The 27419-nt window shown below is 43.7% G+C and overlaps 1 protein-coding gene across 1 annotated transcript in view; it reads right to left on the reverse strand.

Moving 5' to 3' along the window:
• Positions 1-414: 414 nt before the first annotated feature.
• The window catches only part of LOC108708118 (lysine-specific demethylase 5B-like), a 38450-nt gene continuing 11445 nt past the window's right edge, over positions 415-27419 (reverse strand). Inside the window, 22 exon segments of the mRNA XM_018246466.2 lie at positions 415-1413; positions 2124-2376; positions 2545-2576; positions 2578-2708; positions 2853-2964; positions 3137-3616; positions 3709-3870; positions 18649-18828; positions 18912-19050; positions 19152-19504; positions 19811-19925; positions 21519-21669; positions 21902-22023; positions 22801-22982; positions 23093-23287; positions 23367-23486; positions 23601-23763; positions 25472-25653; positions 25739-25897; positions 25980-26099; positions 26413-26571; positions 26693-26778. Of these exon segments, the coding sequence (XP_018101955.1) occupies positions 1279-1413; positions 2124-2376; positions 2545-2576; positions 2578-2708; positions 2853-2964; positions 3137-3616; positions 3709-3870; positions 18649-18828; positions 18912-19050; positions 19152-19504; positions 19811-19925; positions 21519-21669; positions 21902-22023; positions 22801-22982; positions 23093-23287; positions 23367-23486; positions 23601-23763; positions 25472-25653; positions 25739-25897; positions 25980-26099; positions 26413-26571; positions 26693-26778 (3731 nt within the window). The 3' untranslated portion in view covers positions 415-1278.

The following is a 27419-nucleotide window of genomic DNA, read 5'->3' on the forward strand; positions in this document are numbered from 1 at the left end:
CTTGTTCAGTTGGGTAGAAAAGGTACATAAAGGAGTATCTGAACGTCCAGATATAAATGTGTGTATCTTTTTTCAAACATACCTGATTCCACATATTGAAGGAAACCATGATAACCCCAACAAGCAATTTTACAAGATCCCTTATGCGGAGAGCGTCATCCACCCCTTCCCTCATGTATAAGTGCATTTAGATTTTCTAAAGAGTTGAGCTCGTGTTTAGGAACCATTTCTACATATGCCCAACTAAACAAGTTCATGTAAAAAAGAGGGTTATATTTTCTCTCTAAGCTCTGATTAATGAAAAAGTGGCTAATGACATGTAACTGCTGCAAAACATTTTAGATGATCACTTATATCACTGAACAGCCAACAGGGTCTTCACGCTGATTATAATGAAATGCACCAGCTCAACAGTACTGTAACCAAGGGGTTTTATTCCACAATATAAACTGCAAAATGTCATCATACAAGCTACGCAAAGCACAAACAAGAAATAATAATTAATGGGATTTAAGGGAAGCTGACTTACAGCTCAGTCTGCTATCTTTAACATTCTGGCTGCTCTAAGCACCTATTCAACCCAACATTTCTGTACAGTAACCCTCTGCACCGAGAATGCATTTAAACCAAGATCAATAGTTCGACTTTGATTCCAAAATATGGAACTTAAAAAAAAAAAAAAAAAAAAAAAAAGTGTTATTGCTTAAATCGTCCTACAGGAAAGAAACAATTAATATATAACGTAAGTGTATTTCATGAGATGAACCTGGATCTCCACATGTAGCTACAACATTTCCACGCTTCATTCAGGCCCCTTCTAGCTGCTGCACTAATCATATATCCCTGGAGTGAGGTATGAAAGGGACAAAACACCTTTCTCAACAATAACCTATATCAAACTCATTTGTGCTGAAAACCAGCAGATCATTATCATGTAACAGCTGGAAGTATTAAGAAAAAATGTACAAAATTGTCCAAAACAAAGTTATTTTTTTATTTTGAGTTCTGTGGAAGGTGCAGCAGGTTTGGAGGGTCTGAGAAGAAAATTGCACGGGAGCCAGGTTGGAAAGGAATCCAGACAAGTGCCTTGAAGAACGAAAAAAAATGGATCCGAAAGCTCCTGTAAGTGTTTTTTTTATAATAAAGTCCAGCGCCAAGGAAGCCTCGAAGAACGAAAAAAAATGGATCCAAAAGCTCCTGCAAGTGTTTTTTTCTAATACAGTCCAGCGCCAAGGAAGTCATCTATATTGTTCCAAATCTAGATGGGGAGCTCTTCTCTTATTTGCGTGCACAGGTAATCTCCTTACAGTGTGTGCAAACATAATCTTCCTTTTCAGCTGTTTCCACAGAAAGGCCAACACAAACCTGGTGAAACCAACGATTGCAATTCCCATCACACTGTACCCAGTCAACCTGCAAAATACAGTAAAGTGCAACACCAATTAATTATTACAACCCATAAACTCATCAAGGTCAACAGTGTGAAAAATTTTGTCTTGATTTCTCCATCTTTGCCCTGTAATGTTTACACTAAATAAAATTCTCTAAATCAAGCTCACTGTTGAATGGACCCATAAGATGCAGGAATAGGCAAGATACTGATGAAGTATGCAGAATGAAAAGTTGCTTAGAATTTGTCATTCTATAACAGGAATAGTAAAATATTTTACATGAAAAATATTTATAATCAATATCATGCAAAAAAAGTATACTATAAGAGGTTTCTTGGTAAATATTTTTACTATAGTTGTATAGGGCTGCATATCTCTCTCAACTCTTGTGCCATACTTCCAGGCAGCTCCTCCTCCTTCTCCATGTACAAGATAAGGCAGCATGCTCAATTTACTCAGACTTTTAGACTCAGAAAGAGAAGATAAGCACTCTGTTCTCCATCCCTATTCCTAACCCAGTACAAAAAAGCCCATTAATCACTTCCGGGGCAGACACTGAATACTCTAAGAAAATAAAAAATGAAGACTAACTACAAACTACCCTAGAAAGCGGTTGCCTGCATTATACCAAAAGTAAATCTTGAAGTTTTATTACCCCTTTAAAGACTACTCTTTGGCTTATTATTTCAATACCTGCAGTAGTTTTCACCCATAGAGATGACAATTTCTCACCTCATCACCTTCAGGCTCCATACACCTGTCTGCAGGGCAAACTGCATCATCATCATCAGACTCATCTGATGTAAAGGAGCATTGGGAATCACTGGCTCTGTTTTCCTCAGGGAGTAGCTCTCGGCCACAAAAGTCTTTTGGTTTAGCTACTTTAACCCTCTTTTTGAGGAAAGCAGGGGTCTTTCTCATTCTTCCTTCACGGCGGCGCTTCAACTTTTGGTCTGTACTATCTGATCTTTCTTTCCTTATGCAGCTCACAGCCTTACAAGTAGAATTAAAAATAAAACATTACCACAAAAATGATCACCCATTATAACCTAATAGAAACATTCATGAGAGAGGTTCCTTTCCTACTGCATAATGGGCAACATGTTATTACCTCTGTTAGCACTGGGCTTCTGTCTGCTCTCTGCGGTCTCACAGGTCCTTTTTCTCTGTTGTGGGTAACATGGGTTAGGCTGCTCTCTGGTGCTTGTGTGGGGCTAGGTTCAGTCAGAAGTGCTTGATAGAGCTCTTGAACTTCAGGAAGTGAAACTTGCAAAAGCTGAGCTTCCATTAACAGTTCATCTAATTCAGCATTGAGACCTATAGGGAAAAGAAAGACTCATGCTTTAAAAATCTAATTCTTTTAGTTATTTGGCACTAAACAATTTTGCGTAAAAAGCATTGCCCATTAAACATTGTGTTTATCTCCTTAAGCACTGGCAAGAAACAAGACAAGACCCTTACTTTTCAGTGGGATGCAGTTGCGTCCAGGAGAAAAAGGGGATCGTATATAGAGGGTTCTGTTGTCCCACTCATGAGGTAGAGAGAATGATGTGGCCCCTACACTCTGCGATACCTGCATATTTAGTTTAAAGGAACGATATGTAAAATACCATACAGGTAAAAAGATATTTTGAAACATGGCAAGACCTTCTCAATAGTCTTATGTGAAAATTCCACTGCCTATGTTGAGTATGTTACATAGTACAATGACTGTTTAATTCGATATTTTAATGAACAAGTCTTACATCACTGGTCTCGGTCAACTGCCCGGCTGTTGCTTGCCACCTGTTGTATAGCTGGTTTGAGCTAATCTTCTCTTGTACCATTTTGAGGTCCATTGAAGACAACATATGTTGTGCCCGATGCTGCCAACTGACTGTCCTTTCAATCAAGTAACGCAAGGCATCTCCTTCTGGCAGGCGCACACGCAAACGTTGAAGGGAAGCTAAAAGAGGCAGGATCTTTTCCAAAGGAGGCTTTTCAGAGCGGTGGCACTGATGACACAGCCAGACCTGGGCTCCATGTCGAGAAGCTGTAACACAGCCAGTGTGAAAGCAGCTTCTGCACAGCTCACACTGGATCATGGGAGCCATTGGTTCTCCTTGGCAGACACACACCTTCCAGTCACTCTGTTCCTCATGGGATAAAAGTCTGTTTTCATTAGAAATCCTGAAATCATGCAAGTCCTCCATCTCAAGTAGTCGGGCTTCTCCCAAGGCTGCCATCTAAAAAGAACAAAAACAAGTCAGTCAGGGGATGACTCTTGCTTGATTTTAGCCCTGGAACAGTAAATGTATTGTTTAAGTGTGATCCTCACCGCTGTGGCAGTGTCTCTGCTTTCACTTAATGCTTTTTCCAGTTCTTGCAGACCATCTGGCTTCACATACTTTTTCTTTCCACCTAAGGATACCTGCTCTTTAAGTTTCTTAGTTTTCCTTTTAAAGCCAGAGTTTCCAACATCACAACGAGGGCAAAGGACCTACAAAAAAGAAGAAAAGGGAATATTAACCCAGTAGGTTGGTTGCTGCAAGCTGTTATTAAATCAATACTGTGTTCTCAAGATTAAAAGGAGATTTTTAGTATAACTTACCGTTAAATCTCTCTCTCTCTAGGCATCGGGGGACACAGGAACCACGGGGTTAAGCTCCTCCTCCAGGAGGCAGGACACTGATAGCAAAGCTGAAACTCCTCCTTCTCCCTCCTCTATATACCGCCTGCTTAACTCCCCTAAATCAGTTAGATAGCAAGACGATAACAAGAAAACTATATACACGTAACAAAAGTTAAGGCCACGGGAGAACCTTTCCCATGTCTGGCCAACAACGACCTGTTTCAGGGTGGGCGTTCCTGTGTCCCCCGATGCCTAGAGAGAAAGAGATTTAACGGTAAGTTATACTAAAAATCTCCTTTTCTCTTACGGCTCGGGGGACACAGGAACCACGGGGACTTACCAAAGCAGTCCCATTAACTGATAATTCAGGGAGGGAAGAACAGAAACCAACTGCCTGCTTCAGTCTGAACAAACTACTGACTGCAGGACTCTCCTGCCAAAACTCGCTTCAGCAGATGAAAAAGTATCAAAACGATAAAATTTAGTGAAAGTGTGTACTGAGGACCATGTGGCAGCCTTGCACAGCTGATCAGCGGAGGCCTCATTCCTCCAAGCCCAGGAAGTGCTTAGGGCCCTAGTCGAATGAGCTCTGACCCCCTCCGGGGGGCTCTTGTGGGCCGCTATGTAAGCCTGCCGAATAGTCTCTTTGATCCACCTTGAAATGGTGGCCTTGGATGCCGCTGTCCCTACCCGAGGACCTGAGGGAATTACAAACAAGGATTCGGACTTCCTGAACGAAGCTGTTCTCTCTACGTATGTAGATAATGCCCTGACAACATCCAGGGAATGTAGGCGAACCTCCTTTTCGTTCTTTGGATTCGGACAAAAAGATGGAACCGCAATAGGCTGGTTGACATGAAATGCAGACACCACCTTGGGTAAGAAGGATGGTACCGTTCGCAAAACGACCTTGTCGGAATGAAACACCATGTATCGTGGATCTATGGATAGAGCACTCAACTCAGAGACCCGCCTGGCCGATGAGATAGCCACCAGAAAAATGACTTTCCAGGTCAACACCGGGAGCTCAATCGACCCTAGAGGTTCAAACGGAGGATCTTGTAGGGCTCTCAAAACTAGGTTGAGATCCCATGTCGGGACCGGTCGTCTGAAAGGAGGCACTACATGGGCAGCCCCCTGGAGGAAGACACGTATGTCGTCCTTTAGTGCCAATCTCTCCTGAAAGAGCACTGATAATGCGGAAATCTGCACCCTGAGGGAAGCCAACCTCAAACCGCCCTCGAGCCCCCTCTGTAAGAATAGCAAGACTCGAGATATATCGAGCTGGTCAAAAGGAACTCCCCTGGTCTCACACCAGGATGCGTATGCATTCCAGACACGGTAATATGCCTTGGCCGAAGACGGCTTCCTAGCCCTGATCATTGTATCAATCACCGTATCTGCAAAACCCTTTCCCCTCAAGATAGCGGTCTCAACAGCCATGCCGTCAAGGATAGTAGTCCTGGATTGTGATGCAATATGGGCCCTTGACGCAGTATGTCGGGACGTCTTGGTAGGTGGAACCAGTCTCCCGATGACATTGCTATTAGGTCCGTGAACCAGGCTCTCCGAGGCCAGAATGGGGCCACGACGATGAGATGCAAACTTTCCTGTCGAAAACGTCTTAGAACTCGAGGAAGCATTGGAATTGGAGGGAAAATGTATGCGATCTTGAACCTCCACGGTAGGGTCATTGCGTCGACTCCCGCTGCCTGCGGGTCTCTGCTTCTGGCGAAAAATTTTGTAACCTTCCTGTTGTGGCGAGACGCCATGAGATCGACCTCTGGTTGACCCCACCTGCTGACTATCATGTCGAACACCTCCGGCAGGAGCTCCCACTCTCCTGGGTCCAGCCGATTCCTGCTTAGGTAGTCCGCCTCCCAGTTCTGGATGCCTGGAATGTGCACTGCGGAAATCTCTGGTATCCGTTCCTCCGCCCAGGATAGAATCTGAATCGTCTCTGACCAGGCTGCGGCGCTGCGCGTTCCCCCTTGGTGGTTTATGTATGCGACTGCGGTCGCGTTGTCTGTCTGTACTCGTACTGAAAGACCCGTCAGGGGCACCTCCCAATGGCGCAGAGCAAGATATATTGCTCGTAGCTCCAGAACGTTTATGGGTAGTCTGGACTCCGCGGGAGACCAACTTCCTTGGGCCGATCTCTGATCGAATCTTGCCCCCCATCCGGTCAGACTGGCGTCGGTGGTGAGAATCGTCCACTGAGTATCCCCCCACCGTCGGCCCTCCGCTAGATGTACTGGATCTATCCACCACCCTAGAGACTGCAAAGTCACCTGATCCAACCTGATCCTCTGATTCATAGAGGACCTCCGCCAGTTCCGCAGAATGCACAGTTGCAGAGGTCGCAGATGAAACTGCGCAAATGGTACTGCCTCCATGGTTGACACCATGAATCCCAGAACCTGCATGGCAAACCGCACCGACGTTGTTCTGCTCTGGATAAGCTGCCGAGCAAGCAATTGCATCCTCTCTTGCTTCTCCCGCGGCAGAACTACTCTCTGGGCACGTGTGTTCAGAATTAGTCCCAAGAATTGCATTACCTGGGATGGAACTAGGAAGGATTTCTTCCGGTTGATCAACCACCCGAATTGCTCTAATGTCCTGATGGTGATTGCCAGATGCTTCTGAGCCTGTTCCAGGGATGCCGCCTTTACCAGGATGTCGTCCAGATATGGCGTGATGGAAATACCCTGAAGGCGTAGGACCGCCGACATCGCTGCCATGATCTTGGTGAACACCCGTGGAGCCGAAGATAGTCCGAACGGGAGAGCCACAAATTGGTAATGCCGTTGGAGAAAAGCAAACCGTAGGAACTTGTGATGACCTGGCCAGATGGGAACATGCAGGTAAGCGTCCTGGATGTCCAGGGATGCCAGAAATTCGTCCCTGCTCAAGGATCTTATGACCGAGCAATAGTCTCCATGCGGAATCGACGGTATCTGATGAACTTGTTTAGACCCTTTAGATCCAGAACTGGTCGAAAAGAGCCATTCTTCTTGGGCACCACAAATAAATTTGAGTAGAAACCCTGGAAGATCTGGTCTTTTGGGACTGGCACGATAACTCCGGCCTGAAGAAGTCCCGAAACCACAGTGAAAAAGGCCTCTCTCTTTGGATCTCTCTGAGGAATCCTGGAAAGGAAGAATCGTTCTGGGGGACGAGATAGAAACTCTATCTTGTACCCCTCCGCTACCAGCTGGTGAACCCACGCATCTGACACCAAGTCGTGCCATACCTCCCGGAACCAAAGCAAGCGACCCCCCACTGCCTGATCTGGCACCGGAGGGCCTGTCCTGTCATTGTGAAGAGGACTTGTCAGGGGAGGGCTTCTGTTGGTTCTTCCGAGGCTGCCAGGCCTGACGGCTCTTATGTTGAAACCTGTTCTTGGCTCGGAAAGAAGATGTGGTTCGAGCCTCTCTAGATGATCTGGAGGTTTGGCCACGAAAAAACCTGCCGCGCCTCTGGCCGGTATGGATGCGGGATTTGTGTTGGGGCAGTAAAGTACTCTTTCCCCCAGTGGCCTGAGAAATTATCTTCTCTAACTCGTCCCCAAACAGACGTCTGCCCTTAAAAGCCATGGATGTTAGGGCCTTCTTAGAGCTGAGATCCGCTGTCCAATGTTTCAGCCAGAGTGCTCTGCGCGCTGCTACTGCCGTGGCCGATGTTCTAGCAGATGCCTGCAATGAGTCCAGAAGAGCGTCTCCCAGAAATGCATTGGCATCCACCATCTGATCAGCTAGGGAAGATAATTCTGCCCTGGGCAAATTATTCTTGAGGCCATCTAGGAGCTCTTGAGCCCAGTCCGCCATAGCCCTGCTGACCCACGCCGCTGCAATGATAGGCCTAAAGGTTGAGCCTGCAGAAATAAAAATTGAACGTAAGAACCCCTCAAGGCGTTTGTCGGTGGGATCCTTAAAGGCTGCCGCATCTGGGACAGGAAGAGCTGTATTCTTGGACAAGCGTGACACCGGAGCGTCTACTGCTGGAGGAACGCCCCATTTCTCTGTTAAATCCCTGGCAAAGGGATAAGAACTAGAGATGTCGCGAACTGTTCGCCGGCGAACTTGTTCGCGCGAACATCGGGTGTTCGCACTCGCCGGAAGTTCGCGAACGTCGCGCGACGTTCGCCATTTTGGGTTCGCCATTGTTGGCGCTTTTTTTTGCCCTCTCACCCCAGACCAGCAGGTACATGGCAGCCAATCAGGAAGCTCTCCCCTGGACCACTCCCCTTCCCTATAAAAACCGAAGCCCTGCAGCGTTTTTTCACTCTGCCTGTGTGTGCTGAAGAGATAGTGTAGGGAGAGAGCTGCTGCCTGTTAGTGATTTCAGGGACAGTTGAAAGTTTGCTGGCTAGTAATCGTTTTGATACTGCTCTGTTATTGGAGGGACAGAAGTCTGCAGGGGTTTGAGGGACATTTTAGCTTAGGTAGCTTTGCTGGCTAGTAATCTACCTTCTACTGCAGTGCTCTGTATGTAGCTGCAGTGGGCAGCTGTCCTGCTTCTGATCTCATCTGCTGACTGCTGCAATAACAGTAGTCCTTGTAAGGACTGCTTTTATTTATTTTTTTGTTGTTTTACTACTACTACTACTACTACTACTACTACAAGAGCCCAGTGCTATTAGTCTAGCAGTGTTGGGGAGTGGGACTGGTGTGCTAATCTGCTGCTCCTAGTAGTTCAGCAGCACCAACTTTAATTTTTTTTTTTTTAATATTCATTTTTTTTTTATTTTACTTTTTTTTATTTTACTACCGCTGTAGTAGTGTATAAGTTGACCTTTTAGGCATTATTTGCCCTGTAGGCATTATTTGCACACTGTTTTCTTCAACCCGCCATCGAGCTGTGTGACCTTGTTCCCATTCTGTCTAAATATCCATAATATTACCGTCTCCAGAAAAAACACCGGAGTCACTTTTTTCAAGCAGCCATAATATATTTTACGTAATCCGTATCCACCGCTGTAGTAGTGTATACGTTGGCCTTGTAGGCATTATTTGCACACTGTTTTCTTCAACCCGCCATCGAGCTGTGTGACCTTGTTCCCATTCTGTCTAAATATCCATAATATTACCGTCTCCAGAAAAAACACCGGAGTCACTTTTTTCAAGCAGCCATAATATATTTTACGTAATCCGTATCCACCGCTGTAGTAGTGTATACGTTGGCCTTGTAGGCATTATTTGCACACTGTTTTCTTCAACCCGCCATCGAGCTGTGTGACCTTGTTCCCATTCTGTCTAAATATCCATAATATTACCGTCTCCAGAAAAAACACCGGAGTCACTTTTTTCAAGCAGCCATAATATATTTTACGTAATCCGTATCCACCGCTGTAGTAGTGTATACGTTGGCCTTGTAGGCATTATTTGCACACTGTTTTCTTCAACCCGCCATCGAGCTGTGTGACCTTGTTCCCATTCTGTCTAAATATCCATAATATTACCGTCTCCAGAAAAAACACCAAACAATGCCTACAAGGTCAACGTATGGCAGTTGTTTAAAGAGAACAGTAGATTACTAGCCAGCAAAGCTACCTAAGCTAAAATGTCCCTCAAATCCCTGCAGACTTCTGTCCCTCCAATACAGAGCAGTATCAAGCAGATTACTAGCCAGCAAACTTACTATCATCTGTCCCTGAAATCACTAACAGCTCTCCCCCTACACTATCTCTTCCAAGCACACACAGGCAGATTTTTCAGATACATTTTTGCCCTTGATCCCCCTCTGGCATGCCACTGTCCAGGTCGTTGCACCCTTTAAACAACTTTAAAATCATTTTTCTGGCCAGAAATGTCTTTTCTAGATGTTAAAGTTCGCCTTCCCATTGAAGTCTATGGGGTTCGCGAACCGTTCGCGAACCGCTCGCATTTTTGCGCAAGTTCGCGAATATGTTCGCGAACTTTTTTTCCGACGTTCGCTACATCCCTAATAAGAACGAGAAAACCTGCGTGAAGGTTGAAACTTCTTTTCTGGGCAGTCCCATTCCTGTTGGATAACCTCACCCAACTGATCGTGAAAAGGAAATTCGGCAGTCTGTTTACGCTGTCGCTTAAAGGGTCCCTTGGCTCCCGACCCCGTTCCAGATGGATCCTCCAACTGAAGGGAAGTCTTGATGGCTCTGATAATTCCTTGAATATCATGCGGTACCTCCTTGTCCGGATCAGGAATACCCTCTGAAGACGCGGACGAAATCTCACCCTCGCTAAACTCAGAGTCACCAATATCGTCCGCAGAATCCCCTGATGATGCGGATAGAGGCACCCTTCTCTTGCTCGGGGCCTTCCTGTGCTTAGCCTGAGGCTGAGCGGATAGGTGAGACACAAACTTATCCAGAGATGATGATAGGTTTGCAATTCCCTGTAGGTTAGCCAGGGATTGGGACAGTTGAAGCGCCCAAGGAGGAGGACTGTCCCCCCACCGAATAGGCATGGGCAGCTGAAGCCCCTGAAGAGCCCCCAGCAGGAGCATCATTTGCCAAATCTGACACCTCCAGTGCTATGGAGGGGTTAGAAGTCTCCCCTGATGCTGTGCAGGCTGCACAGGTCGGGTCCCCCTGACCCCTGGGAAATTTGGCACTGCATGAAGCGCAGGCAAGGTAAGTTACTGAGGCAGAGGCCCTTGTCTTCCCTCCCCTGGGAAACATGGCCCCCCTGCAGCCTTAGGCCTCTGGGACGTGTACTTCCAAACTACTCCCCTCCCCCACCAACTGCACCTGATAGACGAAGGAGATGGAGAAGCAGCAGCCACCCGTGCAAGGTTCGTCCCGCTGGGGATAAGTCTAAGCGCGCACACTAATGGCGCAACCGAACGCTAGACCAGTGCGCAAGACGTTGCCTTGAAGCGCCGTCCTAATGGCGCGAGGAGCCGGGAAGGAAGTGACGTCATACTGCAAGACGCATCAGAAGCCGCCTGCTCTGGGTCCTAATGCCCCACTCCCGACGGCGCCCTGCACCGAGCCGCTCACCGCTGCCTCTCCTTCCCCCCTGTGCGTCGGTGGGAGAACTGCAGGTTAAGTGCGGTCCCTGAAAGTGCACCAGCGGGGTACTTACCATTCTTCCAGGGACCCCAGAACTCCCCTCAGGAGCCTCTCGGTCTGGCCAGTCAGGGTCCTGCCGTGCTGGCAGGCCCTACGTGATGGATGGCCAGCTTGCAGCAAGACTTACAGACCCCAGCCGAGGAATCCCGCGATGGGGGCTAACTATGGAGAACAGGACTGTCCCTGACTCCAGTCTCACCCCGGGTGTCAATGCTAATCATTGACCGTAGATTCACTACCAGTAGGGCCTCCTAGAGGCCTAGTCCCTACCTCCTTGGAAGCAGGACACTGAAAAAACTGATTTAGGGGAGTTAAGCAGGCGGTATATAGAGGAGGGAGAAGGAGGAGTTTCAGCTTTGCTATCAGTGTCCTGCCTCCTGGAGGAGGAGCTTAACCCCGTGGTTCCTGTGTCCCCCGAGCCGTAAGAGAAAAAGGGATTTATATTAAAGTGCTCTTAATATAAACTTAAGATGTCTAGAAGGATTCTAATAACGTGACAGATTTAATATGTTCAAGGTAGAGAGTCTTTAAAGGGATTCTGACATGATTTTTGTGGTTTAGTTTTTATTACAGGTATGGCACCTGTTATCCAAAATGCTAGAGGACTGGGTTTTTCCCAATAAAGGGGTATTTCCATAATTTTGATCTCAGTGCCTTACGTCTTCTAAAACACAATTAAAATAATAAATCCTACAGGACTGTTTTGCCTTAATTAAGGATTAATTATGTCTTATTTGGGATACAGGGTACAGTTTTATTATTAGAGAAAAAGGAAATTTTTTTTTATTTAAATTATTACATTAAAATTGAGTCTATGGGAGATCTATGGGACCTTCCCATAATTTGAAGATTTCTGGAAAATGGGTTTCCGGATAATGGATCCCATACCTGTTCCAAAACGTAACTGTTTACATTGCAAATAAATCATTTTATTTTATTCTGCAAATAAATCATTTTATTTTATTCTGCAAATAAATCATTTTATTTTATTCTTCAAACAATAAATGTATTATTTTTTTTATTTAGTTGTAATATTGTTGTTTTAGCAGTCATCTCAGGTCATTGCGCATGATCATGTGCTTTCAGGAAGAGCCAGCACTAACTATTGTTATGACTTATGAGTCATGACTTTGGTGAGCTGGGTGTTTTACGATTGAGTGCTATTTACCTCTATACCACTAGATGGGGCATGGGAGCAATTTAGCAGTGCAGGTGTCAGGGAGCTGTTATCTGCAGTGCAGCAGTAAAGAGGGACTGAAGTTTATCAGGGCACAAGAGCACCTTGAAAGCACAGGTATGTTTGCTATTTTGAAAAATGGATTTCAATGCAGGATATTAAAATATGTGTTTTACCAAGACAGAATCTCTTTAACAAATGACTAGACATTCAAAATAATCAATGATGACAGCTGGTACAAACACACTAAAATAGAAAATATAGCTGCTGTTATATCAGATTAAGCACATTTAATTTAGTTTTGTATTAAAGAATACGTTTGTGATTCAAGGAATTCTGCCTATAGCATCCATGTGTCTGTTTCCCTGTCCATCATCCCAACTATTGGGTGCCTGATACCTTACACAAGTCTTCCTGCTCTCTTTATATGGGACTTTCATTCCTGTGTTTCCAGAACATTCCTAAATACCTACTATCTCAAAGTAAGCAGGAGGATCAAACGTATTGAGAGCAAATACACAGTAATTGCTATACCTATGTGAATAGGCAAACAACCTAACCCCTTAAGGCTCAGATAGATACAATGCTGTGTTCTTATTAATGCTATTCATTAAAGGAACTTGTGGCGAAAAACATGGCACCAGGCCAGAGTTTCTTCTAAAGCCCCAGTATGCACTATGTTGTCCTTGCATGCCTGGGGCAGAAATTCTTCACCAATATCTGTACTGTGTATGTGCAAGTGTGGGATGCTGGAACAATAGAAAAGTATGGCAGCACAATGCTAAGAAGGAAAGTACCCCAGACCAGTGAATTTTTGGAAAAGAATGACTGCCACCGAGGGTCTGAAGTAAGCAACTAGAATCACGAGGGTGCCTATCAATTTGCCATCCCACTGTGTTTCTTCTGTGGCCTTTAAATATTTCCAATGATTACTTGGAAAGGTAAATGCTACTGAAATAAGCATCTCTTTCTCTAGGTCTGCTTGGGGGACACAGGGACAGTGGGGTATAGCTGGAACCACTAGGAGGCAGGACACAATAAAAAAATAGAAACTTGACCCCTCCTCCTCCTGCTATACCCCTCCTCTGTAGGCAGAGACACTCAGTTTCGTTGTGTCCTCAGGAGGTTAGGACCGTCTCCTGCATTCAGGAGTATTTCACCTGGAGCGGGGGTGGCTTACTGAGATTGAGAGCACAGCTGCCAAATCATCTCTACAAATTGTCCAGAATGGGAATGGCACTTATGTTTCCTACTGTCCTCACTGTCAGCAGCGCAAGAGAGTTATTGTGGGCTTAGCACCAGTTGCGCACCACTATTTTACAAGAGACTTCACCAGGGCTGTCTTTCACTCTACCTGGGGAGGCAACAGCTGGGGCAGATTTTGCACTTACTGTACATGCACCCTGTGTGCAACCCAAAAAGTGCGCGCCAGTGCCTTATGCACCATTTTTCTAAGGCGTGCGTCTGCACCATATGTCACTGCTAGGGGAGGGGCCATTCTTCGCACTCTCCATTGTGCGCCCAGGCAGCTACTTCCCATTGATTCTGGAGGAGGTTCCATTACTAGCAGACTCGCCACACTGGGCAGAACTCTTTCCCACCTTCTCTGCAGCGCAGCCCCCCCCCCCTGTTTTTTCTAAGAACACAACAGGGCAGTACTTCTGACACAGTGGGGTTTTTAGCTAATGCCACAGGGCAGCAGGCTTTGTAATAACTGCCTTATCAGCCTTTACTCCCCTCCAAGGCTTTACTCCCAGCAGTACCATGGGGAGGCATTTTCAGTTATATATATATATATATAACCTACATTATATATATTGTTAACTTAATTCCTCTCTTACAGGAACAGCTTGTGTACACCATGTCTGAAGGTACAGGTGATAACCTTTTTTCGAGGCCAGCAACTACTTCATCGGTTAAGTATTTAGCTTGTGCCAAATGCCGCATCTGGTCACAAGGACGTTCTGTGTTCCACGTGCAAGCCACCTGATGCAGTTTCGGAAACGTCAGAACTCCGTCCTCAGGTAAGCCAAGCCTCCCATGGGGACCCATCAGGCCAGCCCCGGGACTCCACCCCCCTGGACCCCCAGCCTCCCCCAGAATGGGTATCTAAGCTTGCCGCCGGCATTCCTAAATTGGTGGAGTCCCGTGGCTAGATAAGCCTCGGCCTAAGCCTCCAAAATGTAGAGCCCCCTCTCCTTCCGAGGATGAGTGTGAGGCGGAGTCCATCACTACTTCATCCCTGCCGCCTGACTCCGAGGAGGATCCGGCTCTGTCTGATGGTGAACTATCTCACAGTTCCGACCCAGAGTAAGGGGGAATCCCCCCAAACTCTCCTCAGATGCCATAGATTCCCTCATTTCAGTATTAGAGACCCTTCACTTAAAGGAGCCTGAACCTAGTTGCAGTACCTCCTTGTTTAAGCGCCGCAGCAGGTCCTCACCTTCCTTTCCTCTCTCATGCTCAACTCGAGCAAATTATACAACAGGAATGGTTCAAGCCAGAGGGATGTTTCCAGGCTAACCGCCGTTTTTCTCAAACTATATCCTTTTCCACAGGAACTAACGGAAAATTGGACCTCCCCACCTTCAGTGGACGCACCTGTCTCTCGACTATCTAAGGACACTGCTTTACCAGTTCCTGATGCAGCCTCCTTCAAGGACTCCATGGACAAGAAGCTTGAGGGCATTCTAAGTTCCCTCTTCTCTGCTTCAGGTACCTCCCTTCGGCCTGTTCTAGACTCGGCTTGGGTAAGTAGAGCCGTCCAAACTTGGTCGGACGCCTTATGCCGAGCGATTGCCACAAGGGTCCCCCGTGAAGAACTCGCTCATTTGGCCTCGCAAATCAAGGAGGCTGACTACCTATGTGAAGCCTCCCTCGATGTGCTACAGGTGATTAGCAGAACTTCAGCCGACTTGACTTGTCGGTATCGGTTCGCAGATCTCTCTGGATGAAACTGCGGACTTGTCTTCAAAAAAGTCTCTCACGACACTCCACCACCTGCAGAGGACGCTTCAGTGGAATGTCCAGGCCATCCTGGCAGTCCCGCAAGTCCACGTCTGCATTACTCACCCCTTCTTCCCTTCAGCGACTCAGCCGTAGGGGGGGGGAGACTTTGCAGGTTTGCCGACTCCTGGAAGAATCTGACTCAAGACGCCTGGGTACACAAGGTCGTGAGTCAGGGCTACCACCTAGAATTCGCTTCTCTCCCGCCCCGCCGGTTCTTCATGTCCAGATATCCTCAGGGGCATCAAAAGGCTCAGGCGCTGCACGACGCGATCGGCAAGCTTATCCGTTCAGAGGTCATCATCCCTTTTCCGACTGAGGAGAGATTCCGAGGCTATTACTCAAACTTGTTTGTAGTTCCCAAGAAGGATGGATCTGTTCGGCCAATCCTGGACCTCAAGGAACTCCACACTTTCATTCGACCGCGAAGGTTCAAGTTGGAATTCCTCAGGTCTGTCATCGCGGCCCCAATTTTCTGTCCCCATCAGAGATTCTTGCGATTTGCCTTCCAAAATCGCCACTTCCAACTCACAGACCTTCCCCTTGGCCTGAACTCGGCCCCTCGTGTCTTTACCAAGATCATGTCGGTGGCCACTGCTCTAATCCGCACCAGGGGGATCTCCATAACTCCTTATCTGGACGATCTCCTGATCAAGGCACCTTAATTTGCAGTGGCCCAGCAGGCGTTGCACTTCACCATGGTTCGATTACAGGAGTTTGGTTGGTTCATCAACCTGGACAAGTCCTCGTTAACCCCAAGCCAATCCATGGTCTTCCTCTGGATGCAGTTCAACACCCAGACACAAACTCTCCCAGTGACAAGGTCCAGCATTTGCGGACCCTCGTGCGGTCTCTCCTCTCGAAGTCCCACACCGCGAGATTCTACATGAAGGTGTTGGGAGTCATGGTTTCGATGATAGAATCAGTTCCCTTCACCCAACGTCACCTCAGGGAGTTTCAGTGGAATATTCTTGCGGCCTGGAGGCACAAATCCCTTCTCCTGGAATTTCGTTTATCCCGCAGGACTCGAGTCTCTCTTCTCTGGTTGATGCAAACCAGTCACCTGACATGGGGCAGACCCCTAGGGGATCCAGAATGGTGACTGCTCACCACAGATGCAAGCCTCTCCGGTTGGGGAGCAGTGCAGAGGGTCGGTCAGCGGAGGGTCGCTGGTCTCTATCGGAACAATGTCTTCACATCAACCTTCTTGAGATACAGGCAATCCGACTCGCCTGTCAGCCATCTTCATTCCAGGTCTCTTAAACTGGGAAGCAGATTTCTCAGCAGACATCCCTAGATCCCTGCGAGTGGCCTGTAAAGGACAACATCTTCCACAAGATCACTCAAAGATGGGGGACGCCAGAGGTCGATCACAATCGTAAAGTTCCTCTCTTCTTTGCAAGGTCCAGGGACCCTCTGGCGGCAGACGCCCTCACCTCTCCCTGGGACTTCCATCTTGCGTTCATTCCAAGAAAGATCAAGAAACTTCAGAGAGAACTCATACTCTCATACTCATAGCTCCAACATGGCCCTGTAGATCCTGGGTCTAGGATCTAGTACATCTCTCAGTAGAGGAACCTTGGCCTCTCATCCTGGACCTTCTCTCACAGGGTCCAATCCTTCACCACTGTCCTGCCACCCTCAATTTGATGGCTTGGCTACTGAAACTGCGATTCTAAGACGGAAGGGGTTCTCTGACACTGTCATTCTACCATGCGTGCAGCCCGCAAACCGGTCTCCGCCAAGACGTACCATTGGGTCTGGTTCACTTACCATTGGTGGTGCCAATGTAATGGTTTCAATTCACTGAAGTTTTCCACTCCACTCCTTCTGGCCTTATACAGGAGGGACTGTCCCTGCACATGTCCCTCGGATCACTGAAATCTCAGTTTTCGACACTTCCATCCTGTTCCAAAGACCTCTTGCCTTGTTCCCAGATGTTAGGATTTTTCTTCAGGGAATGGCCCACATAAAGCGCCCGGTACTTTCACCGGTGCCAAATTGGGACTTAACCCTAGTCCTACGTGCCCTGCAACACGCTCCCTTTAAACCCATGTATTCTATTCCACTTCAGTGGCTCACATGGAAAACAGTTTTTTCTGCTGGCTATTGCCTCAGCACGGAGAGTATCTGAGATCTCTGCCCAATCCTGTAGGTCTCCTCTGTTGACCTTCCGGAACGACAGGGCAGTACTTCATACTTCTCCCTCTTTTCTTCCCAAGGTGGTTTCCACTTTCCACCTCAACCAGGAAATTACGATTCCTACCTTCTGCCCATCCCTTTCCAATGCGAAGGAAGCAGCACTGCACACCCTCGACCCCGTTAGGGCCCTCAAGTTTTACCTGCACCGGGTTGAGGACATCCGTCTATCGGACTCCTTGTCCTTAGACCACCATATCCTGATGGATAAAGCAGGCCATCCAGAGATCCTATTCATCACAGGGTCAGGTTCCCCCAGATCAATCAGGGCACATTCCACCAGAGGGCTTTTCGAAAATAAGCCTCAGCGGAACAAGGCTGCAACGTGGACTTCGATCCATACTTTTGCCAAATTTTACCAGTTTGGCACCTTGTGGCATCTGACACCCACTATGGCAGGAAGGTACTTCAGGCTGCAGTGGCTGGTTCCACGTAGGCCTCTACTTCCCGCCCTAGATTCAGGGTACAGCTTTGGTACGTCCCCACTGTCCCTGTGTCCCCCAAGCAGACCTAGAGAAAAGGAGATTTTGTGTACTCACCGTTAAATCTCTTTCTCTTCAGTCGCTTGGGGGACACAGGGCTTCCCTCCCTGAATAGAGGCCTTCTCTTGGCTTCAGACTGTTCTTCTTGTAATTAGTTTTCTGTTGATTATTGATAACCTCCTGTTTCTCCTTTGGTACGAACTGAGTGTCTCTGCCTACAGAGGAGGGGTATAGCAGGAGGAGGAGGTGTCAAGTTTCTATTTTGAGTGGTTCCAGCTATACCCCACTGTCCCTGTGTCCCCCAAGCGACTGAAGAGAAAGAGATTTAACGGTGAGTACACAAAATCTCCTTTTCCCCTACTCTCTTTCCTGGTGGTTCTAACTTTTGAAACAATGTAGAAAAATTAATCTGATGAACAGACCTGCAAAGAAGCATGAAAGACTTATTTGCGGCTATATATTCGTTCAAAAGACAGAAAGTCATCCTTGCAATCATTTACACCATAACAAAACCATTCAACATTTTTATTGAATGTATACTGAAAAGTTGGTTAGAATTAAATTTTCATTCATTGGGTAAAAATTACATTACATGTATTTGAGTGTATATTACAAAAATCTCAAACTAATAAGGAACAAATACACATTTAAAGTAGTATTGTAGTATTTTAAATGTTGCACCAGGTGTCACATAAGATACAAAGTTAAATTAAGTTGTATTTGCTTACTTCAAGCAGTGTGTATGGGGAGTTGGCTGTTAAAAAAGTGTTAGATGCACATTCAGTCCAAGCATGGACTTCTCCCACTAGTGCTTCAAGCCTTGGCAGAGGTGCAAGATGAACCGGAATTGCTCGCCCATGGGTGACAAGTTCCATCAGTGTGTGTAGCACAGGAACCCTGGGACCAGCCTGGGAGAGAAAGTAGAAAAAATCAAAACTGACATTTCTTTGTAAAATTAACAAATGTTAATAGATTGTGAAATTATGCTAACCTGTACTGTTTCCACCTCCTGCAACCATTCATGGGCCCTTTGTACAGCATCACTTAAGGATTCAACACTGGGCAAATAAGCTGGGATTTTCTCCACTTCACTTAAAGCTGATGTTAAGGTATCAAGTGGTTGACGGGGCCTAATTGAAATATAAGAAATCAATAATGGTACAACATAATTTTCCCCCCACTTTGCATCCAAAGCCATTCTTAGTACAGCAATAACAGACTTGTCACCGACCTGGATTTGAGAAGGCTTTTACACCGATCATCCCAATGTTCAGACATAGTAAGCAGCTCCTGAAGTTTGGCCATTGCCTTTTCTACATAAGAGTGAGGAGAGAGACCCACACCTAAATCTATAAGTCTCCTCATGACATCCAATGTAAATGTCCTGGGATCCTTGCATGCCTGCTGCTGCTCCTCAAGCCATCTAGCCTGTTCAAGGCGCTCTCGAATATGCCCCATCGGCAAGTCTAAGTCAAACTGAAAACTAGAGTCAAGCAGATCTTGCAATTCACAGGCTTGTGGCATTTCTGCTGATAGAAGTCTTTGGCTTTGTGACTGGAATTTTTCCACACGACAAAGCAGATCCTTCAGAACACAGAAAAAGTGGATAAAAATTAAATTACAAGACAAAAACATGGAGTGTGTGCATGTATACAGTCAGGGATAAGGGTGCAAGGTGAAACCCTAAGACCGCTTGAGACAGTATAAGAAGGAGACGAGAGTGAAGGAGATTTGGGTGAACATTTCAGTAAACTAGAAGTTTCAGAGAGCCCAACCTAATGGTCAAAAAAAGAGGGTCAAGTGCTTATATACAGTTTTTTACTCTTCGAATAATAGCAGGATAAATCAGTACAATGTTATACATGAGAGAGATATAGAGACACAAATTACCTTAAGATGAGGTGTCTGGTTGATAATACAGGGTAGAGAATCAAGCTGTTTTACAAAAGACCTGAGTTCCGCAAAAGTTAGCTGGTTTGCAGACTTTCCACCACCTGACCTGAACCTAACAAAATAAGAGAAATTTTTTTAAAATAGAATACAAATAAAGGACAAAAGCATCATAATCCACAACAATAACAGAAAAAAAAATTAAAAAAATAAGTGGTATAGTAGGTTTTAGAGAATTTGCCTGCATTTTATTATGTTATGGTCCAGAACACAGACAGTGTTCCTGCTTTTATAAACAAGCATTATCTATTGTTAGGGCTTGAATCCAACATTTAGACCACCTCTTAACAGAACTCATTTATTCCATAATATATTGTCCCCAGTATTCAGCAATCCTTTCAAATTTGTCACTTGTTCAGGGCAAAGTTTGGAACACTTTGGTTACAACCAGCTTTGTACTGGAAGAGTCCTTATCGGTAGACAGCCCACAAAACGAATGTCCACACTTCATCACAATTTACTAGCAAGCATCCCCCTCCATTCTGTACTGCACAAAATAAATGGCAGGTGCAGATACCAGAGCTCACTCAGGAAAACTGGGATGAAGCTACGGAGACAATATCTACTTAGTTTAATATCCATGAGAAAGACTCATTCAGTATAAAGTATTCCATTAACTATATACAACCCCGTTAAAACTTAAGGCTATGGGCAAGAGAGACAACGACAATTGCCCCAGATGTGGTACACCAGCGGCACACTTCTTACACATGATCTTGACGTGCCCAGTGATAAACAGCTATTGGTCTCAGGTAATGGCCGCACTACCAAATACCCTTGACTTTCCGCATGTGAATTCTCCACAGGTGTGTTTACAGGGGATAGTGGACCATTTAGTGCCTACTGCCCATGCAAAACTGAGGTTCAGAGCTTTATTATATTATGCTAAGAAATGTATCATCATGTACTGAATGGGACCCAACCCTCCCACAGGGGACTCCTGGATAAAACAAGTTAACGAGGTTATACCCATGATTAAGCTCACACATGAAGCCCGAGGTACGCCCCAAAAATTTGAGTTTAAGTTATCCAGTCAAAAGCAAATGTACTAAAAGTACGGTTGACCTGTGAGTGAGCAAATATGAGGCATAATGTAATGCATATAAAAAGACATGAGATTGTAATAGTATTGGTTGTTGTTTAAAAATGTTTAATGTTCTTGAAAACAAATAAAGCATTACCTTAAAAAAAAAATTGCAAGAGTCTGCATAACTATCTATATGCATAATACCAAAGGGGAAATCTTTGTAGGGCAAGTACTCTCAAAGTCATTTGGCCTTACTGGCAGAAGCTTCAACTAAAAGTTACATTTCATTGTATAAATGTATTCGATTTTAACTATTAAGACTAGCAAAATAGTTGTCTTGCTTGCTCAGTGTGTTTTCTGGATAATGGATCTTTCTATAATTTGGATAACCACACTATAGTTAAATTATTTAAACATTAAATAAACCCAATTTGTTTTACCACCAAAATGGATTCATGCAGCTTACTTTGGCATTTTATAATTACAGAGAAAAAGTTAATAATTCAAAAATTCGATTTGCTTAACATGACGTTCCCTTAATTTGGAGCTTTCTGGATAACAGGTTTCCAGATAACTGTATTGCAATTGTACTAAATACATCATCTTAAACTATACAGTCACCTGGTATGACGCTTCCCATTTAGTAGCTGTTGTGCCAGTGTCCCACATTTCTCAGCATCCTGTGCAACTAGCCGTAGGTGTCGCAAAAGATCATTGTTTGGAAATTTCTTTTCTTCAGATTCCTCAATCAATAACCTCAGGCAGGAGAGACCTAAAAAGCCAAATAGATGCTAGAAAGAATCTTCACTGTATAATAGCAAAAAGTAATCATTGCAAACCTGCAACCACTGAAGCAAACAATAGAAGAAAAAACTTTTAGCATTGTTTGTAGTACAGTGAAATGATGTTTGAAAGTGCCCGGCAGATGGTTTTAAAACATTGTATATTAAGCAAGTAGTCAGACTCGAACACCATTCAAAGTTTAATCTACTTCATTTACTTACTTCTTTTATTGCCTGAAGTTTTGAGAGCATCAATGACTTCTGTTGCCCAACTGTCATATGATTCTGCTCGCAACTTCACAGCATTCATCATAGGATATAAATCATCAACAGTGTAACAGTACCTGTGGAAAAAATACAATCTAAATGAATGCACAATGATAAAGTTTGGTGGACAAGGAAAGATAATGGTTGGCTAGGAAGCCTGGTTCCACTGAAAGTAAACCTTAAGGCTACAGCCTAGTACAACATTCTTGACAATTCCGTACTCTTTTTACATCATAGTAATATTTTAGGAAAGGCTGTTTCCCGTTTCAGCACAATAATGCACAAAGTGGTTTGCTGAGACAGAAGTAGATGACCACAGAACTCTGACTTTGAACTCCACTGAACACCGGTGGGATGCATAGCTATGTCAACAGCCATTCAGGCCTGATCTCAAACATCAGTGCAAACTCCACCAACAATATTTCAAAAATGATGAAAAGCCTTCACAGAACAGTAGAGGCTGTTACATCATCAAAGGTGGTTTGGGTACGAGATTCGAGACAGGTAGGGGTCTCAATACTGTTGACCATATAGTGTATATGCTTAAAAGGATTATGCAATTAATTTATTGGAAACTGAAAATTTGTATTACACAATCTCTTTTGAGCAGGGCTGTGTTTACCTCTATCAGTTATTGTTGTTTGTAAATGTAACTTGCATGTTAAGTATATACACCCATTTATTGTATAACGCAGCAAAATAAGTTGGGCTTCATAAATATGTGCTAATGTTAATACTTGCATTAACTTGCTAATGCAAAATTATTATTTAACAGAACAAGAAAACCTGACTAGAAAAGTCGGCAGTGTTGTTGCACACAATACATTAAAAGAAAACATTATCTCAGTTCTTACCCCAACGTGTATTTGTAGAGTGGACAATTACAGAGGTCCTCCACATGATGAAGACATACAAGGGCCCCGGGGTTACAAGAACAGTACACTGCTGATATGAAACAGGTGGTCTTACACTTTATACACTGCCGATCATCATCTGCTAGGAGTTCAAGGTCCATCTTTTCAGACTTCATAACTCCCTGTGGAAAAACATATATAAAACATACATACCACTAAAATTTGAAGATACAGGCCTAACCATCTCACGCCTACAGATCTGCATTTCCTACTAAGTCTCTGGTATATTTACCATCCTTCGAACAGTTTCACGGAGGGCCCTCTCCTCATCTATCATGGCAGCCATATCTTTTTGTACAGAAGATGCTAACACAATATCAAGCTTGTCTGCTTTAGCGGCCATCTTACAAATCATCTCATCATGGGAAAATACACAGTATCGGTTCAGCTCTCTGTAATGTTCAATGCACTGACGGCCAAGAGGAAGCTGAAAGGAAGTACATAGAGTTGTTAGTTTGAAAATACTACATCTACACACATTACGTTTATTAAGCCATTGCACTTACCCAATCAACAGTGCAGAAGTTGACAGCTTCTGCAAAGTTAAAGCCTTGGTTAAAGCCACTATGATATGCACGTGGAAAAGTGATCACAAATTCTCCAGCACACTGATTGGTTCGATAAATCTGAGGAAGACGTACAATTATTTAGAAAATTTAATTTTATGTTTGTGTAGTTGCAGATTCATAGTTATTAACTGCACACAGATTCAACTGATGTCTCTAAATATTGTCACCTACCGGAACACCATAAGCCATTAGTGTATTTGGATTCATTATGGTCACCAGCTGATGCAAGAGGTCAGGTTGTGCAATAAATAATTCTGGCGCCAATTTTTTCATCACCTCCTCTAGCTGTTCTGCAGCATATCCAGGTGCTCCATACCAAGTTTTTGGCTCACCCCTACCAAGAATCACATTGATAAGATTACACGATACCTCTGTGCTTTTATTGCTGTGGAAATCAGTACTGCTATTTTAGAGAGATGCTTTGTTCATGGATAATGGGGAGAATTTGATAATATGAGACTTTGGCCAGTTGGGGTAAGTTTTATCATGTAGAGAAGACATTTAATGTATGTGAGCTGCTATACACTTAAATGGGATTTTGCAGATAATCTATAAGTTTTTCTTGCAATTTAGCTAACTAAGAGTCAATATGAAAAACAGAGCCTCTGAAGCAAGGCTTTTTTTCAGGATGAGGAACATGAATAGTTGCGGGCCTGAATAGAAAAGATGAGTAATAAAAACTACCAACAATAATACATTTGTAGCCTTACAGAGCATTTGTTTTGTTTTTTTAGATGATGGGGTCAGTTACTGTCATTTGAAAGCTGGACTGAGTAGGAAAAGAAGGCAAATAAATACTATACAAAACGAATACCATTTCAAAAGTTGGTTAGAATTGGCCACTCTATAATATACTAAAAGTTCACTTACAGGTGAACCACCCCTTTAAAATATATATATATATATATATATATATATATATATATATATATATATATATATATATATATATATATATAAATAAATAAATATAAAAAAGCCGGCACTCGCGTTACAAAAAAAATCTAAGTGTCTGGGTGCAGTCATAAAATATAGAATAATTGACCAACAATGTCCACACTCTCAGGTCTTAAAAAGTGAAAAGGTTATTTATTGAAAAGAACGGACGTTTCGGCTTATCAAAGTGATCTAGCCTTGATAAAGGCTAGCGTAGTAGCCGAAACGTCAGTTCTTTTCAATAAATGACCCTTTCACTTTTTAAGACCTGAGAGTGTGGACATTGTTGGTAATAATGGGTTGAGTGCAGAGGACCTCTTTCTTATTTGTGTGTATGTGTATGTGATTATATATATATATATATATATATATATATATATATATATATATATATATATATATATATATATATATATATATATATATATATATATATATATATATATATATATATATTTATTTATTTATTTATTTTTTTAACACATATATTTAGAAACAGTCTGCACCACCTTAATTAAACTTAATAAATAAATATTACAAGTTGCTTAAAGGGGTTGTTCACCTTCCAAACTCTTTTTTTCAATTCAGTTGTTTTTAGATTGTTCCCCAGAAATAAAGACTTTTTTCAATTACTTTCCATTATTTATTTTTTATGTTTTTTTCCAAAATCTAAGTTTAAAGGTGAATGTTTGTGTCTCTGGTGTTTGTCTGGCAGCTCAGTAATACAGGAGCAGACTCTAAACTGTTACTATTTTGCAACATTGAGTTGATACATCTCTCAGCAACATCTCTGGAGTATTAGCAACTATTGTATCAATTCTGCTGAGCATGGACAAAGATAAGAAATGTATCAACTAAATGTAACCATTTAGAACAGTTTACAAGATCGGCGACCCCCCCCCCCCAGAGCTGCTTCAGAAGGAGAGAAATGACACTTTACACTTCAATATTAGAAAAACCGTCACACATAGAAAATAGAAAGTCATTGGAAAAAGTCGTTATTTCTGGTGATCTATCTGAAAAAACTAGTTGTTTGAAGGTGAACAACCCCTTTAAAAGCTTCTTCTTTAGCCAGAAAAACAGGATTACCCATTCATCTTTCTTACCAATGCAGGTAATTAATAGAGTAGCTCCAGTGATCCTCAATGTGCCAACAAAAGGATGAAAAACACATGCCCACATACAGCCAGGGTAATTTCATGCCACATATATCAGCTGTGACATGTGTTAAAACAGAGGGCTCCATCACAGGCATGTTATTCAGATTCCAACCACAATCCAAGTATACCTGGGGAAGGCCAAAGTATAAATTCAGGCATTCAACAAGTTATTTATGTTTTCTATCTTTCTTCCCTGCAAAGGCCACCACTCACCTCATCTTCTGGTTTAACACGGAATTTGCCATCATGAACAGGGAAGCCACTCCCAAATTCCTTAGAAGCTATGTCAGCCCCATATTCTACTGTCACATCCTCTTCTATGGTGCTCACCAAGCGCCAGAACTCCTTTTCCACCAGCTCTGTGGGAACCATCTGTTGGGATCAATATTCGTGAGCTCGGTTTACCATCCACATTCTGGTATTTTAAAATATATTTGCTTCAAGTAATACTTACATGCACTGGCATGTTAAAGTAATCTGACTTGAAGTTATCAGCCATCTCTCCAAACATACGTAGGGTGTAATCTCTGGATGCCTGTTCGAACCCAAATGCTTCCTGTGGTTTACTACACTCCTACAACAAAAAAGACCCAATGGAATAATCTGATATTACAGTGAAATATCAATGACATTCATTTCACTCATACTTTTGAGCAACAACTATCTATAAGCCCTTCAGGTTATAAACAGCTCAGTATTTTGCCATTAAGAAGCAGTGCATTTCTTAGTGTAAGGACATGGAGGTTACACATATAGATAATATAGCAGCTGGCTATGTAAAATTTTCAGTTGTTTATGCTATTGCTGAAGATCAAATTACTACAAATTCCTAGTTTTCTAGCATTGCAAGTGGTTGCAATTAAGATTGAATATCTTTAATATGTTACCTGTGCTAGGCATTTAGGGCATCTCCAGTCCCCCTTGGGAACATCTTGGAGTGGGGGGATAAGGCAGAAGGTGTGGTAACTATCATCACAACCATCACATAGCAGAAGTCGATCCTCATCACTTCCACTGCCACAGATAAGACAGGCATACAAATCCACCTGCAATGCAACAGAATTTAAGTGCCATCCAAAGCAGGCATATTTTACAGTTTCTGTATATGTACTTTGGTCATATGTATCATGCTAATAGCAGCAATTTAGCGGCACCTCCTATACTCACATGGCTTCTAGATTTTTTATTCCGTACTTTTGGCTTCTCAATAGCTGGTTCCACTATTTCTTTCTTTACTATAACAGAACTGTCCTCTGTTGAAAAGGAAGCACATTTATGGACATCTTTAACAAAGCATATTAAAAGTTGTAGTACACCAAAAAATTAGTGTATTGTACATAGTGGTACTTTAAAGGAACAGTTCAGTGTGAAAATAAAAACTGAGTAAATAGGTAGGCTGTGCAAAATAAAAAATATAGTTAGTTAGCCAAAAATGTAATGTATAAAGGCTGGAGTGACTGGATGTCTAATAAAACAGCCAGAATCCAACTTCCTGCTTTTCAGCTCTATAACTCTAAGTTAGTCAGCTCCACCTTAAAGGGGGGCCACATGGTACATTTCTGTTCAGTGAGTTTGCAATTGATCCTCAGCATTCAGCTCAGATTCAAAAGCAACAGATATGACCCATATGGCCTCCCCTCAAGTCTCTGATTGGTTACTGCCTGGTAGCCAGGGTAACCAGTCAGTGTAAACCAAGAGAGCAGAAAAGCAGGAAGTAGTGTTCTGACTGACATGTTATACATCAAATCACTCCAGCCTTTATATATTACATTTTTGGCTAACTAACTATATTAGAAACATTTTTTATTTTGCACAGCCTATCTATTTACCCAGTTTTTATTTTTATACTGAACAATTCCTTTAAAGGGATACGGTCATGGGAAAACATGTTTGT

This window comes from Xenopus laevis, chromosome 2L (genome assembly GCF_017654675.1).
Source record: "Xenopus laevis strain J_2021 chromosome 2L, Xenopus_laevis_v10.1, whole genome shotgun sequence".
Classification (NCBI taxonomy): Eukaryota; Metazoa; Chordata; class Amphibia; order Anura; family Pipidae; genus Xenopus; species Xenopus laevis.